Source organism: Rhinopithecus roxellana, chromosome 8 (assembly GCF_007565055.1).
Source record: "Rhinopithecus roxellana isolate Shanxi Qingling chromosome 8, ASM756505v1, whole genome shotgun sequence".
NCBI lineage: Eukaryota > Metazoa > Chordata > Mammalia > Primates > Cercopithecidae > Rhinopithecus > Rhinopithecus roxellana.
Genome location: NC_044556.1, coordinates 48,080,521 through 48,094,552, shown reverse-complemented (window position 1 = coordinate 48,094,552; position 14,032 = coordinate 48,080,521). Strand labels below are relative to the sequence as shown.

The window sequence follows — 14,032 nt, the reverse complement described above, 5'->3', positions numbered from 1 at the left end:
AACAATGAAAATATGGTTAAATTTTAGAAAGGGATAGGCCTGTGGTATTGTCACAAGGGTATACAAGTACTGAGAATGACTGCTGAGGGAGTGGTCTCCATTGGTGGTGACCTTCAGAAGAGACCTTGTGTTTCCACATGGCCTAGACACCTGGAAGGCAGAGATCCTAACATTCCATGACACCCCCACCTTCTAATTCTGTTATCGTTACTCCAGACCCTTACCTGGCACTGGGTCTTACCTTTGGCATTCCTATCAGAGCCTGAACCACAGACAGTACCTCAGATTCTAAGCTCAGGCACCTTGTGCCTTGTTTTTGTGGCTAAGGATTCTCAGAGTTGTGGGATGCTGACAAAGTTTATCCCAAAAGTAAATTATGAATCAGACCTGCTTTCTTTTGACTCATTTAAATCCTTTGTTTAATGTAAAGAAACTTTATTGAGGTGTAATTTACATACTATGAAATTTACCCATTATAATTGTACAGTTCAATAATTTTTAGTAATTTACTCAAGTGGTGCAACCATTACCATAATCCATGCATTTGTTTTTAATGTATTATTTGTTTGGATTTATTCTCCCTAGGCTCTGATTCCACTTCCTCCACAAGCTTCAGCATGGCCGTATCTCCCACCACTTGTTTTGGTCCAAAGACAGAAATGAGCATCCTGGAAACCAATCAGTACTTGCGTTCTGAACTGGAAAAACGCCAACAGAGCTTCCGAGACCTCACAGAGAAATTCCTGACATCCAAAGCTACTGCCTACTCCCTGGCCAATCACCTGCAGAAATACAGTAGGTCCCATAGGGGCATGGTCACCAAAGTGATAAATGATTGTCCATTTTCCTCTGTGAAATGAAACACTGCAGACTTTATTCTGTATCAAATTTAATTTTATCTTGACTATTTGTCAAGGACAGAAAAACTGAGGCATAAAGGTGTAAAGTTTGCAGGGCAAGTGTAGTGAGGAATAGAGACTAAAATCTTGGTTTAGGCATGAAACTGTCTTTCCCTTCTCAGCAATGAGTATCAGCTTCTACAAACATGTAACATCACTGTTGGTTGAAACAGCTCAGGATTCAATTTAAACTTTTTAAAGAACACCCATTTGCACAGCACTGTGCCAAGGGTGAAAGAGGTAATAGTATATACCTTATCTGCCTCGAAGGAACTTAAAACTACCTATTCTCAACTGAGTCACAGATATGTGGAGATGCAAACTTCAGTAGCAGACATGGAGAAAAGTCTTTATGATACCTGGATCAAGATTCTCTTCCCACAAAAGTTCAAATAAGCCATTCCTCATGCTCTGGTTAGATTGAGGGTATTTCCAGAAAATCAGAGACTTTGTAACACCCTTTCTGTCTCTCTCTGAGTATCAGCTTTACAGACAGCAAGCAACTGCAGGTGGACATCCAGGATCAGAGCTTTGAGACATATGGCCAAAATGAGAACAAGGCCAAGTGGAGCAGACCGCCGTTCTCAGTAGAAGACCAGGCCAGGTTATGGGCTGGCCCTTTCCTCTCCACAGTCAGCTCTCACAATTGGAAATCCACTGTAAAATCCCAAACCTGTTACTAATAGTCAGGGAAGGGGGAAGCTGTAATGACAAGGAAACATGGGAACAAGGGCATGAGAGGAACAGGGATATTAGAAGAGGATTCTGGTTAACATTGAAATTGAGTTTGCTTTCCAATTTCCACAATTATTTTAAAATAAATCATTGTGTGGGGGGTGGCTAAAAGTTGCTGTCTAACTTACTGTCATAGAAAAGTAAAGCCAAAAGCCCACTTATTAAAGAAGGGATAAGATGAGCTTTGGTGTGTGGAAAAACTAATTTAAAAAAAAATAAACTTCATTCATTATAATTGTAGGAAAAAAATTTCTCAAGCTAGAGAAGAAGAAAAATATTACCTAAGACCTTAGCATAAAGGTATTATTGTGCAGTGATTAAAGAGCATATGCCCTAGGGCCAAATTTCCTGGGTTCAAATCTAACTTTTCATCACTGTGCCTCAGTTTCCTCATCGGTAATGGTAATAGAGTAGTAACTACCTCTTTGGATAGTGGTGATGATCACATGATGATAATTCTTAAAAACCTACTGCAACAGTACCATGACAAACACTGTGTGTTGGTTCTCCCTTCAAAATACCACCTATTAGCATTTGGGCATGTGCCATTTGGATCTTTCTCCTCCATATGCAGTTTTACACAGTTGTATACAGATAAATGTTTAAATCTTTGAAATATTTTGGGATTATTGAAACTCTTGAAACAGGAGAACTATCAGTCCTATAGTTCTTAGTATCCTCCCAAACACACAGAAAGTCATTATTTCATGCCCTCGTGTTCATGTTTTACTTAAGAGGCTGTAAGGCTTCGTAAATTGGCCTTAAGATTTGAAGTCATGGCCGGGCGCGTTGGCACACTTACTGTAATCCCAGCAATTTGGGAAGCCAAGGTGAGTGGATCATTTGAGGTCAGGAGTTTGAGAGCAGCCTAGCCAACATGGTGAAGCTCTGCCTTTACTGAAAGTGCAAAAGCTAGCTGGAAATGGTGGAACACACTTGTAATCTCAGCTCCCTGGGAGGCTGAGGCAGGAGAATAACCCAGGAATCAGAGGTTGCAGTGAGCCAAGATCATGCCATTGCACTCCAGCCTGGACAACAAAGTGAGATTCCATCTCAAAAAAAAAAAAAAAGATTTGAAGTCAAACCTCAGGGGATGTGAATTCTGACTGCCTCATTCCAGTTGAATCATCTTGTCAAGTTATTGTATCAGCCTGTGAACTTTTCTTTCCTTATCTCTAAAATGGGGAGTAGTTGAGAGACTGAGGAATAAAGATATGGAAATCCCAGTGTAAAGCCTCGTACTGAGGATGCTTTTATCCTTGAGATAGACCCTGCCTCCTGCCCTGCAGGCAGTGACCACAGCAGCACGTCCAGCCTTCCATGATGCAGGCATGTCTGTCTTTTCTCAGAGTGTGAAGAGTGCAAAGACCTTATAGAATCTGTGCTGGAGGAGGAGCTGCAGTTTCAGGAGAGGGAGCTGGCCGAATTGCCGAGACCAGCTGCAAGGCTCCGGTAAGGAGGTACCTCTGTGGGAAGTGTATAAATACTGTTTGAAGTGGGGCAGCCCAGGCTGGTAGAACAAAGAGAAAATTTGTGCATGGAGAAGGGCAGAAGTGTATGAGGCAGGCACAGAACTAGATTAAGACACAATGAGGCTATGGTCCAGTTAGGTGTCTAGGGTTTTCCATTAAATAGCACATTAGTAAAAGGGAGACAACTGTCTGTGTTGGAATACTAGCAATGTGGCTTCTATCTGTGTGTCTTTGGTCAAATTTACTTCACTTTTCTGCATGTCATCAACCTAGGCTACCTCATTTATAAAATGGAAATACTGACAGTATGTACCTTAGAGGGTTATGAAGATTAAATGCACAATTGCAAGTAGTTAGAACCATCTCTAACACATAGAAAACTCTGAACAACTATTTTCTGTTACTATTATATTTGTTCCCATTTATAGATGTGATTGTCATTAACATTTTCTATAAGAGATATTTTCAAACTTTCCAAAGTGCCTTTCATGATAAGAATGTTTCTCCTCCAAACTTTTTAAAAAAGTGTTACACTAGGTGGAGTATTAACTGCTAGGGCTATGGGATAGATAGATGTTTGAGCAGCTGTTGTGTAGAAAATGAATTATTTGCTCAGGACCAGCACTGACTATCCTTAGAGGGTTTCAGACATAAGGTAGATTGTAGCATTTGAAAGTTCTTTTAATCCTTTGTTGAAATGAAATCATAGAAGCTGAAATGTGTAAAACTCACCAAAGCAGAGAGATTTGATTGAAGGGGGGATAGGTCTGGAGCCCCTGTTTCTCCCCAGTATGTGTCTTTACTTCCCCTGACACTTTCTAGTAACTCTAAGGAATAGAGTTTGAAAGAGGACCTGCGGATAACTACTTAGAAGAATATCAGGGAGAAAACTCGAGCATGAGATGGGGTAGATGACTGTAAATGTTCAGTCCAGCTCTGGGACTACATGGTTCTAAACATTAACTGAATAACTACTTGCATGTGTACATACTACCGGGTGCTGTAAGTTGGGTCATAGGTGGCACTGTCCTTAGACTCACAGAGCTCACACTCCACATTGGAACCCATGTGTATTAGTCCATTCTCACACTGCTATAAACACGTATCTGAGACTGGGTGATTTATAAAGAAAAGAGGTTTAATTGGCTCATGGTTCTGTGGGCCGTACAGGCTTCTGCTTCTGGGCAGGCCTCAGGAAACTTACAATCATTGCGGACATCAAAGGGCAAGCAGGCATGGTCTTCACATGGCCAGAACAGGAGAAAGAGAGAGAGCAAAGAGGGAGGTGCTACACTTTCAAAAACCATACCTCATGAGAACTCACTATCACGATAACAGCAAGGGGGAAATTCGCCCCCAAGATCCAGTCACCTTCCAACAGGTCCCTCCCCCACCATTGGGGATTACAATCCAACATGAGATGTGGGTGGGGACAGAGAGCCAAACCATATCACCATGAGATATATTTATACAATAATTATAAAACAATGAAATCCCACACAGAGTAATGAAATTACTACTCAGAACTTTATTTTATTTTATTTTATTTTATTTTATTTTATTTTATTTTATTTTATTTTTGAGATGGAGTCTTACCCTGTTGTCCAGGCTAGAGTACAGTGGCATGATCTTGGCTCACTGTAACCTCCACCTCCCAGGTTCAAGCGATCCTCGTACGTCAGCCTCCCAAGGAGCTGAGAGTACAGGTACACACGCCAGCTAATTTTTGCATTTTCAGTAGAGATGGGGTTTCACCAGGTTGCCCAGGCTGGTCTCAAAACTGACCTCAGGTGATCCTCCCACGTTGGCTTCCCAAAGTACTGGGATTACAGGCGTGAGACACTGTGCCCAGCCAGAACTTTAGGTTTAACAGCCTACTTACTGATTATGGCCTATCTTCATGTCATTTAAAATAATACTGTCCTTCTTGACCTTTTCACTGATTTTTCTTTTTAATTTTCAATTAATACCAGAGATACCTGCCCAACACTTTTGAACCTGGCTTTTTTTTTTTTTTTTTTTTTTTTTGCCAAGTACTGCGCAATGCTTGATGTATGTCATATGAAAATGTACTTAGGCTAAAGTGGGGAACCAAAGGGGCATCTTTTTAAAGCAAAGTTAGTAAAATAACAGACAAACCAAAGGCTGTTTCTTCATTCCTTCTGCCAAAGGCAAGTCACACAACTTGTACAAGAATTCATCTTGGGCCAGGTGCGGTGGCTCACGCCTGTAATCCCAGCACTTTGGGAGGCCAAGGTGCATGGATCACTTGAGGTCAGGAGTTCGAGATGAGCTTGGCCAACATAACAAAACTCCATCTCTACAAAAAATATATAAATTATGCTGGCATGGTGGTGGGCACCTGTAGTCCCAGCTACTTGGAAGGTTGAGGCAAGGGAATTGTTTGAACCTGGGAGGTTGAGGCAGAGGTGCAGGTTGCAGTGAGCTGAGATCACATCACAGCACTCCAGCCTGGGCAACAGAGTGAGACTCTGTCTCAAAAAAAAAAAGAAAAAGAAAAAAAAGAGAATTCAGCTTGGGAGTTCTTTACAGGGATTCTAAGAGATGTCTCCTCTGAAACTTCTATAACCTATTATTCACTACATTCCCTCTTACATTTCACTCTTCTTTCTCACCTTAGGATACATGATCCCTTAATTCAGGCTCAGGCTAAAGAACTGACCCACTCACAACAGAAGATACAGGAAGGGAGAGGTGTCTGCTACCTTTTCACCCAGCATGTGAAGAACACAGTTAAGTCTTTTGAGGGCCTTCTCAAGAAAACTGGCATTGCCTACTACCAGAGACAGAGATTCTGTGAGCAAATGGTACAAGGAATCCAGCTGACAGAGATCCTTGTCAGAAAACTGGCTACAGGTAACTTGGCTACAGGCTCTGAAGACCTTTAGCTCCTCCCAAGTGCCCCAAAGTGGGGAGAAAAAATGCAAAGTTATCTTCATTGTAGATTTTATTTTAGTTTTGACTATGGTCCTTAATCTGCATTCTATTGTTTTCTCTTTAGAGCACTCAGGTAATTGCTTTTCATATTCTTTCAACAGTTCTGAGTTTTGTGTTTTGTTTTGAGACAGTGTCTTGCTCTCTTACCCAAGCTGGAGTTCAGTGACATGATCTTGGCTGACTGCAATCTGTGCCTCCTGGGCTCAAGCTCCCACCTCAGCCTCCCAAGCAGCTGGGACTACAGGTATGTGCCACCATGCCTGGCTAATTTTTGTATTTTTTGTAGAGGCAGTGTTTCACCATGTTGCCTAGGCTGGTCTTGAACTACTGAGCTAAAGTGATCCACCTGCTTTGGCCTCCCGAAGTGCTGGGATTACAGGTGTGAGCCACTGTGCCTGGCCTGAGAGTTCTCAGTTTCAATCAGTAAGAGGGATAGAGTATAGTGGATTACTTCATCTTAATAAGCATAAGAACTCACCTTCATTTCTGGAAGATATTTTCACTGGATGTAGGATTCTAGTTGACAGTTTTTGTTTTTAAAAAGTGTTTGAAAAGTGATATTCCACTGTCTTCTGGCTTACATTGCTAACAACAAGAAGTCTACCGTAATTCTTATTTTTGTTCCTCTGTACATAATATGTCTTTTTTCACTGGCTGCTTTTGAGATTTTCTATTTATCACTGGTTTTAAGCAGTTTGGTTATGATAAGACCTTGTATAGTTTTATCTTTTACATATTGTTTTACTTTAGTTTCTTGCATCTGCATGTTTATAGTTTTGATCAAATTTGAATAATAATGGCATATATGTCTTAAATATGGCATATACAATATATTACATATGGCATATATATCAAATATATATAATATACATTCTATTCTTTCTCTCTATACTCTTCTTCAAAGACTCCAGTTATATTTGTATTAGCTGCTTTGAATTTTTACCACAGCTGACTAATGGTCTGTTCATTTTTGTTGTCTTTTTTTTTCTCTCTTTGTTTCTATTTCCATGTCTTGGAATTGATTAATCTTTCTTTAGCAGCATCTAATTTGCTGTAAATCCTATCCAGTGTATTTTCATCTCAGACTTTACTTTTCATCTAAATTTAATTTATGTCTTTTTAAAACTCTTCTGTGTAACTCCTCATCATTTCATATTTTCCTCTATCTATTTTATTTTATTCTATTTTTTGAGACAGAGTCTTGCTCTATTGCCCAGGCTGAAGTGCAGCGGTGAGATTTTGGCTCAAGTGATTCCTGTGCCTCAGCCTCCTGAGTAGCTTTGATTACAGGCATGTGCCTCCATGCCCAGCTAATTTTCATATTTTTCATAGAGACGGGGTTTCACCACATTGGCCAGGCTGGTCTCGAACTCCTGACCTCAGGAGACCCACCCACCTTGGCCTTGCAAAGTGCTGGGATTACAAGCATGAGCCGCCACAGCTGGCCTAGCTTCTTTAATACAAGGAATATAGTTATATTTGTTTCAATGTTCTTGTCTACAGATTCTGTCATCTGTGTCCTTTCTCTTGTTTTTTAGTTCTCACCTGATGTGTCCTTTCTAAGTCAGTTTAAGTAGATTGATATTTTTTTCCTTCTCATCATGGAATATAGTTTTCTGTCTCTCTGCATTCCTAACATTATTTGATTTGATGTTAGATATTGCGAATTGTAACCTATTGAATGCTGGATTTTTTGCATTTTGTGTTAAAATTCTTTTAGCTTTGTTTAAATATACAATGAAGTTATTTAAAAACAATTTGCATCTTTTCAAGCTGGCTTTTTAGTTTTTTTAGGCAGGATAAGCACAGCTATTAGTCAACAGCTGTTTTTTTCCCACTATGGAGGCAATATGACTTTTAAGAAAATAGACCTTATTTTTTAGAGTAGTTTCAGATTAACAGCAAAATTGAGCAGGGAGTACAAAAATTTCTCATATACCCCTTGCCTCCACACATTCATAACCTCCTAGACTATCAACATCTCTCTCCAAAATGGTACATTTTTTACAGTTAATGAACTTAAATTGACATGTCATTATCACACAAAGTCCATAGTTTACACTGGGGGCAACACTCTTTTGAAGATTCTAAGCCAGTGATCTCCCACAGATTTGGCACCAGGGACTGGTTGCATGAAAGACAATTTTTCCACAGACAAGGTGGGGGTGGGATGGTAGGGGTTGGGAGTTGGGTGGTTTCAGTACCAAACTGTTCCACCTCAGATCATCAGACACTAGTTAGAGTCTCATAAGGAGCATGAAGCCTAGATCCCTGGTATGTACAGTTCACAATAGGGCTTGTGCTCCAATGCTAATCTAATGCCATCTCTGATCTGTCAGGAGGCAGAGCTCAGGCAGTAATGCTTTCTTGCTGGCTGCTCACCTCCTGCTGTGCGGTCTCATTCCTAACAGGCCATGGACCAGTGCTGGGGGTTTGGGGACTCCTATTCTAACCAATGCTCCCTCTACTAAAAGGGATTTTCACTCTACCTGATGGAAACACCAAGTGTTGCAAGCTCTGTGTGAGCTACAGAGATTATTCCTTTTGGGAAGTTCTTTTCCCTGCTTTGCATAATTTCCTCAAATACATGTACTAATGAGTACTTAGCTGAAGATTGAAGACAGATATCCAAGGCATTCTGTCTGTGCAGCAATCTATTCTCTAGTCTGTCCTGTGGTGTCTAGCCACCCTGACTTCTTCAAGCTTACTACCAGGCTCTGCCTGGGTCCTCCCTCCCTGCTCTACAGTTGACAATCTCAGGCAGGAAACTGGAGCAGTCATAGGGAACACCTCTTTTATTTTCTCTCTCTCAGGGATCACTGTACTATACTGCACTATATCCAATGTTGAAGCTACAGTTTAAAATACCTTTTCCAGTTTCTTAGTTGCTTAAGGTGGAGGACAAATCTGGTCCCTATTACTCCAACTTGGCCAGAAGCAGAAGTCTCCGTTCAACCTTTGCGGTCAGAAAGAACAGTATGACAGAAGGCAGCCTGTTAGAATGGGAAGACCCCTGGGCTAAGAATCAGAATTACCTAGGCTCTAGTCTCAGCACTGTATTTACTAACTTTGTGCAAGTGATTGATCCTTCTTGAATTTCTGTTTCCTCATTTGTAAAGTGGTCAAATCATAATTCCACAGCTGCTGTACAGATCAGTTGAAGTAGTGTCTTAATGTTCATGAGTGTATTTCTCTTTCAGGGTTATTTATTTATTTTCAAGTCCCAATAAACTGTCCAAATCTTTTGGGGTAAGTTTAGGCACTGGATATAGTAGAAGCTGATGTTAGAAAAGTTGATTTATACTGGAATATTTTTCATAGACTCACCCCCAATTCTCACTAACAAACTGAGAAGAAGAGAAAAAGAATTACCCCCAAGAACATTGGAGGAAGCACAACAGGGACAGACTTGAAGGCACCTGGGCAGTCCTCTGGTTTTGCAGTAGAGGTAGGACAGGGCTATTTGTCCTCTCCGAGACTGGAGCAGGTTCTGTGTGTGAGTAGCAAGGGGACAAACAGTCATGGTCTGGCAACCAGCCTGTGGCAGGAAGGAAGGTTATAACTGGAGAAGTCCAAAGGGCAGCCAGGCAAGTATTCTTTGAACTGGGGAACAAAAGACATTTTAAACTTTTTGCTCTGCTTCAGGCAGCTGATGTCATGGTGATGATTCACCACATCAGGAACACCCTGTCCAGTGGACTCAGGCAAGCCCGCCAGGCCACTTCTCTAAAGACACAACCTGAGGCCTCCTGCAATAATTCTCAGAGAGCATTCTGAACACACATGTAAAGTGTTATGTCCCTGATCATATAGACCCCATGTGTGCAATGTGTGAAATGGGACCTGCTTAATTTCTGACCAGCTCTTTCTAATTTTGGTTTGCAGAATATCAAAATGGTAAGAAAAATGAAGACAGGCAAAAGCTACTGGCTCCCAGGTAACTCTGAATGATGAAGGGGCTGATAATGGACTGACCAAATCTAGAGAGGATTCCAGAAGCAAGGACTCAAATCTAGAGAGGATTCCAGAGGCAAGGACTCAAATCTAGAGAGGATTCCAGAAGCAAGGGCTCAAGAGGTTAAAGGTCCCAGATCTGGAAATAGCAGAAACTGCTGATTGTTCCTTTTTCTGTTGACTGATTATACAATGTGTCCTTTTAAAAACGGTTCTCTGTTCCCTTTGCAGTTCTTGTATTGGTTCCTATTTCCTAGTAATTTCTCACACTTAGTTAACTAGTCAGTCTTACCGAAAAGTAAACTAACCAGGGATCCCTGGTTTCTGTATCTTTAAAACCTATATGGTTACAAACCAAAGTGAGATGCCTATCTGGTTTCTGCACAGTTGTCCTGAATTATGTTGGCAGATATTTTATAGCCAGAAAATTACCTTGAAAAATAAATTGAAACCATACCAAGTATTTAGAGCTAGGGGTCTAAAATCTGCAAAAGCCCTGGGATGTTACGTTGTCTCAAGAGCCAGTATTCAATGGACCACTCCACATCATATTAAATAAAATCTGAACACAGCATTTTGAAGCCAATAGTGTGGGTCTTTGTGTCCTGTGTGCCCTGAGTGTATTTTAGAGTGGTTGTTGAGTCTGCTGCCTTATCTGTGTGTTATGAGGTCAACACACTGATCACTTGCTGTTTTCACTTCTATACTAACTCTTGACTCACTATACTCCCAGTCAAAAGTGGATTGTATACTTTCTCTTTGATATGATGGTTTCTTTGGTCTTGGTGCCTCTTCCATGAGCTTCAGATCAGAACTAGCTATGAAGCTGTGGTTCCAGGCTGCCTTGGTTTAATTCCTTGTCTTGCCTACTCCACCAGGCTCAGGAGGGAGGTCCAGGAGGAAGAAATGGATGAAGTCCTGGAGGACTCACTAGATGAACAGTATTTGATTCATTCCAGCCGCCATGACTCCCATCAGCTTCCCAGCAGCAATGCCTTCCTCTTTGATGCACAGGAAGACTCCTCTGCTCTGGATTTAGCCAGTGAGTGCTCCTTTGATAAGAAAAATAAAGCTCTATCAATCTCTCCATAGCTCCTACATTCTACATGCTCAACACCTCTGTCTAAACTGAGAGATGGTATTCTCTGCAGGCAGGCCCTGAAGATTCACTTTAAAAAAGTGATTAGGCTGAACACAGCTCTGGGATCAAGTCTCAAGTACAGGTCCCTGGTGGGTCAGGTAATTTGCTCTGTTCCTGTCCTTACCTCAGTCCCTCTGGCCCTGAATGGCATCTGCAAGCTGGTATACTCAAAGCAGGCCAGAATGGAGAGAGTGAAGAGATTATGGCAGACTCTCTGCCACTGCTGCAGCACATGTACAAATCCATTTAACAGATCTCCTTCTTTAAAATGGGACATCTTATCTTTCCTGAAATATATATATATTTTTGAGACAGGGTCTCTTGTTCTGTCACCCAAGCTAGAGTGCAGTGGCATGACCTCGGCTCACCACAACCTACAACCTGGGTCAAATGACCCTCACACCTCAGCCTCCTGAGTAACTGAGACCACAGATGCATGCTACTACTCCCGGCTACATTTTTGCCTTTTTGGTAGAGACAGAATCTTGCCTTGTTGCCCAGGCTGGCCTCAAACTCCTGAGCTCAAGCAATTCACCCACCCCTGCCTCCCAAAGTGCTGGGATTACAGACGTGAGCCACCATGCCCAGGCTTCTTGAAATATTCTTGATAATTATAGTTCCTGAACAGTTTTCCCAAGCTGTTCTAGCCATCCCAAGAATGTTGGCAGGATTGTCCATATGTTTGGAGGTGCAATTATAATGCTTCCTGGGTTTCAAGCTCCGGTCTCCATCTCCCCTCAGGTGCTTGCTTTCCCACAAGGTGCCATCTGACTAATAGAATATCAGGGAATTTCCATAAAGACAAGACTTCGGTCTTGGCAACCCTTTGGTAAATAGCCAGGGTTCTCCATCTTTGTGCAACACCAAGGTATTTTTACGATCTGTTAGTTTAGTCTCAGTGCTGTAACTCAATCTAAATAAACAACGAGGCTATCTGCTGGAGAAAAGGCTGAATCTAACAGCAATTCCACCAGCATGCCCTCTTCCCAGAATAACTCCACACTAGCCATTGGAGCTTCTCTAGGCGTATAAGAGCCCTTTGGGTTGGTAGCCTCACTGCTGTGCGTATAGATTAAAACCTTGACCTATGTCTCCTCTCCCTTACTTGAATGTTTGACTTTACTTTGGGGGCAAAAGTTTGGATTGTTAGGGGACTATATGCTTTTATACTCTTCTACATAATAGAAAGAGACTTTATTAATTCACTCACTGAGCTTTCATAGTAATATAAACCATATTAGGCTTGTCATTTTGTCAGTGATGGGTGTAAGTATGTGGCTTTTATTACTCATACCATCCTCTGACAAAGGCATTCTTATTTCTCTTTCCAATTTCACAATAAGGTACAGAGGAAGGTCTTTACCATCTGTTAACGATGTTCAGGGCTGGGCACTGTGGCTCACACCTATAATCCCAGCACTTTGGGAGGCCTAGGTGGGTGGATCACTTGAGGTCAGGAGTTGGGACCAGCCTGGCCAACATGGTGAAACCCTGTCTCTACTAAAAATGCAAAAATTAGCCAAGCATAGTGGTGCATTCCTGTAGTCTCAGCCACTCGGGAGGGTGAGGCATGAGAATCCTTTGAAACTGGGAGATGCAGGCTGCAGTGAGCCAAGTTAGTGCCTCTGCACTCCAGCCTGGGTGACAGAATGAGACTTTGTAAAAAATACAACAGCAACAACAACAAAAAGATGTTCAGGAGAGATATTTTGTAGAGAGGAACATATTCCCTAGTACCTATAAGTCATCTCGAGGAGGTGGTCACACCTTTCCTAGTGCTAGAAAAGCCCTACTCAGAGACCTTCAGTGTTTTCCCATCTCCTGTCAACCTGCCTTATACTTCCCATATCTCCATGTGGGAGGCATCCCTGTGGAGTTTGCTTAGCACTTGGCCATGCTTTGTTTGAAACCTTAAAAACTCTTAAAGAAGGTTGCCTTATGTTCCCTCATGAGAAGATGAAGTTGGCAAAAGGATGGTAAAGGGCAGGGATCTTGATGAGAGGCCCCTCACTACCCCTTTAGTGATCGGCATTCTTCATTTCCCATCTCATTCCATGTCCTGGTGGAATGGCTGCAGAAGATAAGATCCTGAAATAGTTGCTGCTTTGGTATGAGAAGGGACCTGGTTACTGTTCTTCTGGCCCAGCACAATGTTATGAAATGATGGCTTCTATGTGAGAGCAATCTAAGAGGAGGGGGATGGAGAGAACCACCTTGGGGTGGTAGAATGAAGAGTAATCAAGACATAAGGGAAGCTGATGAGGATGGCACCATTTTTGGATCCCCTCCTCCTAGCTCCTTGGCCCCCTGGTCCTCCTGTCACTGCGGCCATCTCCGCTGGGCTCTGCAGGTGCTCACTCCTGCAGCCCAGCACACCTTGATGCCTCCTTGCCTGGGTGTCCTCACATCCCCTCTTTCTGTTTCTCCCTCATCATACTCAACCCTCTCCCCTCACACTCTCTTCCCCAGTTCACACCCCTCGCTCCCTTGCCGTTTCTACTCTCACCTCGAGATTCTTTCTGTGGGAAGGGTGAGGAGGGAGCGGGGTGCTGGGAATAAACAGAGGGGGAGAGGCCTTTCCATATGTGCTGTAGATAAAGAAAAAGAGAGAGCGACACAAAAAGTGACAGAGCGAGGCAGTGACTGAAATCTGCACAAACCGAAATGACAGAGAGACCCACCGAAAGGACAACTGAGGCCACAGAGATGTCAAGAGACAGAGAAAAAGGGCCCAATGTATGCCGACCCAGAGAGCGGAGGGCACTCAGAGGTCTGGAGCCCAGGAAGCAGTCTGTTACCAAGAGTTTAAGATTCAAGAGATAGCAGGAAATATGGGAGACAGAGAAACTCAAAGAGACAGCAAGCCAGAGAGA

At 42.3% G+C, this 14,032-nt stretch overlaps 1 protein-coding gene across 1 annotated transcript; it reads left to right on the top strand.

The window, feature by feature from the left end:
• Positions 1 to 617: 617 nt before the first annotated feature.
• LOC104677395 (neuroblastoma breakpoint family member 6-like protein) lies at positions 618 to 10,871 on the top strand. The gene is made up of 5 exons (XM_030936580.1): positions 618 to 795; positions 2,984 to 3,086; positions 5,748 to 5,983; positions 9,950 to 10,001; positions 10,826 to 10,871. Exons 1-5 carry the CDS (start codon positions 618 to 620, stop codon positions 10,869 to 10,871), a joined length of 615 nt encoding a protein of 204 aa, XP_030792440.1.
• Positions 10,872 to 14,032: the final 3,161 nt, after the last annotated feature.

What these genes read in the sequence shown, in the direction of transcription:
- LOC104677395 (XM_030936580.1), top strand. Translation starts at nt 618, where the DNA reads ATGGCCGTATCTCCCACCACTTGTTTTGGTCCAAAGACAGAAATGAGC. An exon ending in CAATCACCTGCAGAAATACA is followed by an intron (nt 796 to 2,983) that starts GTAGGTCCCATA and finishes GTCTTTTCTCAG; the next exon opens with AGTGTGAAGAGTGCAAAGAC. An exon ending in AGACCAGCTGCAAGGCTCCG is followed by an intron (nt 3,087 to 5,747) that starts GTAAGGAGGTAC and finishes TTCTCACCTTAG; the next exon opens with GATACATGATCCCTTAATTC.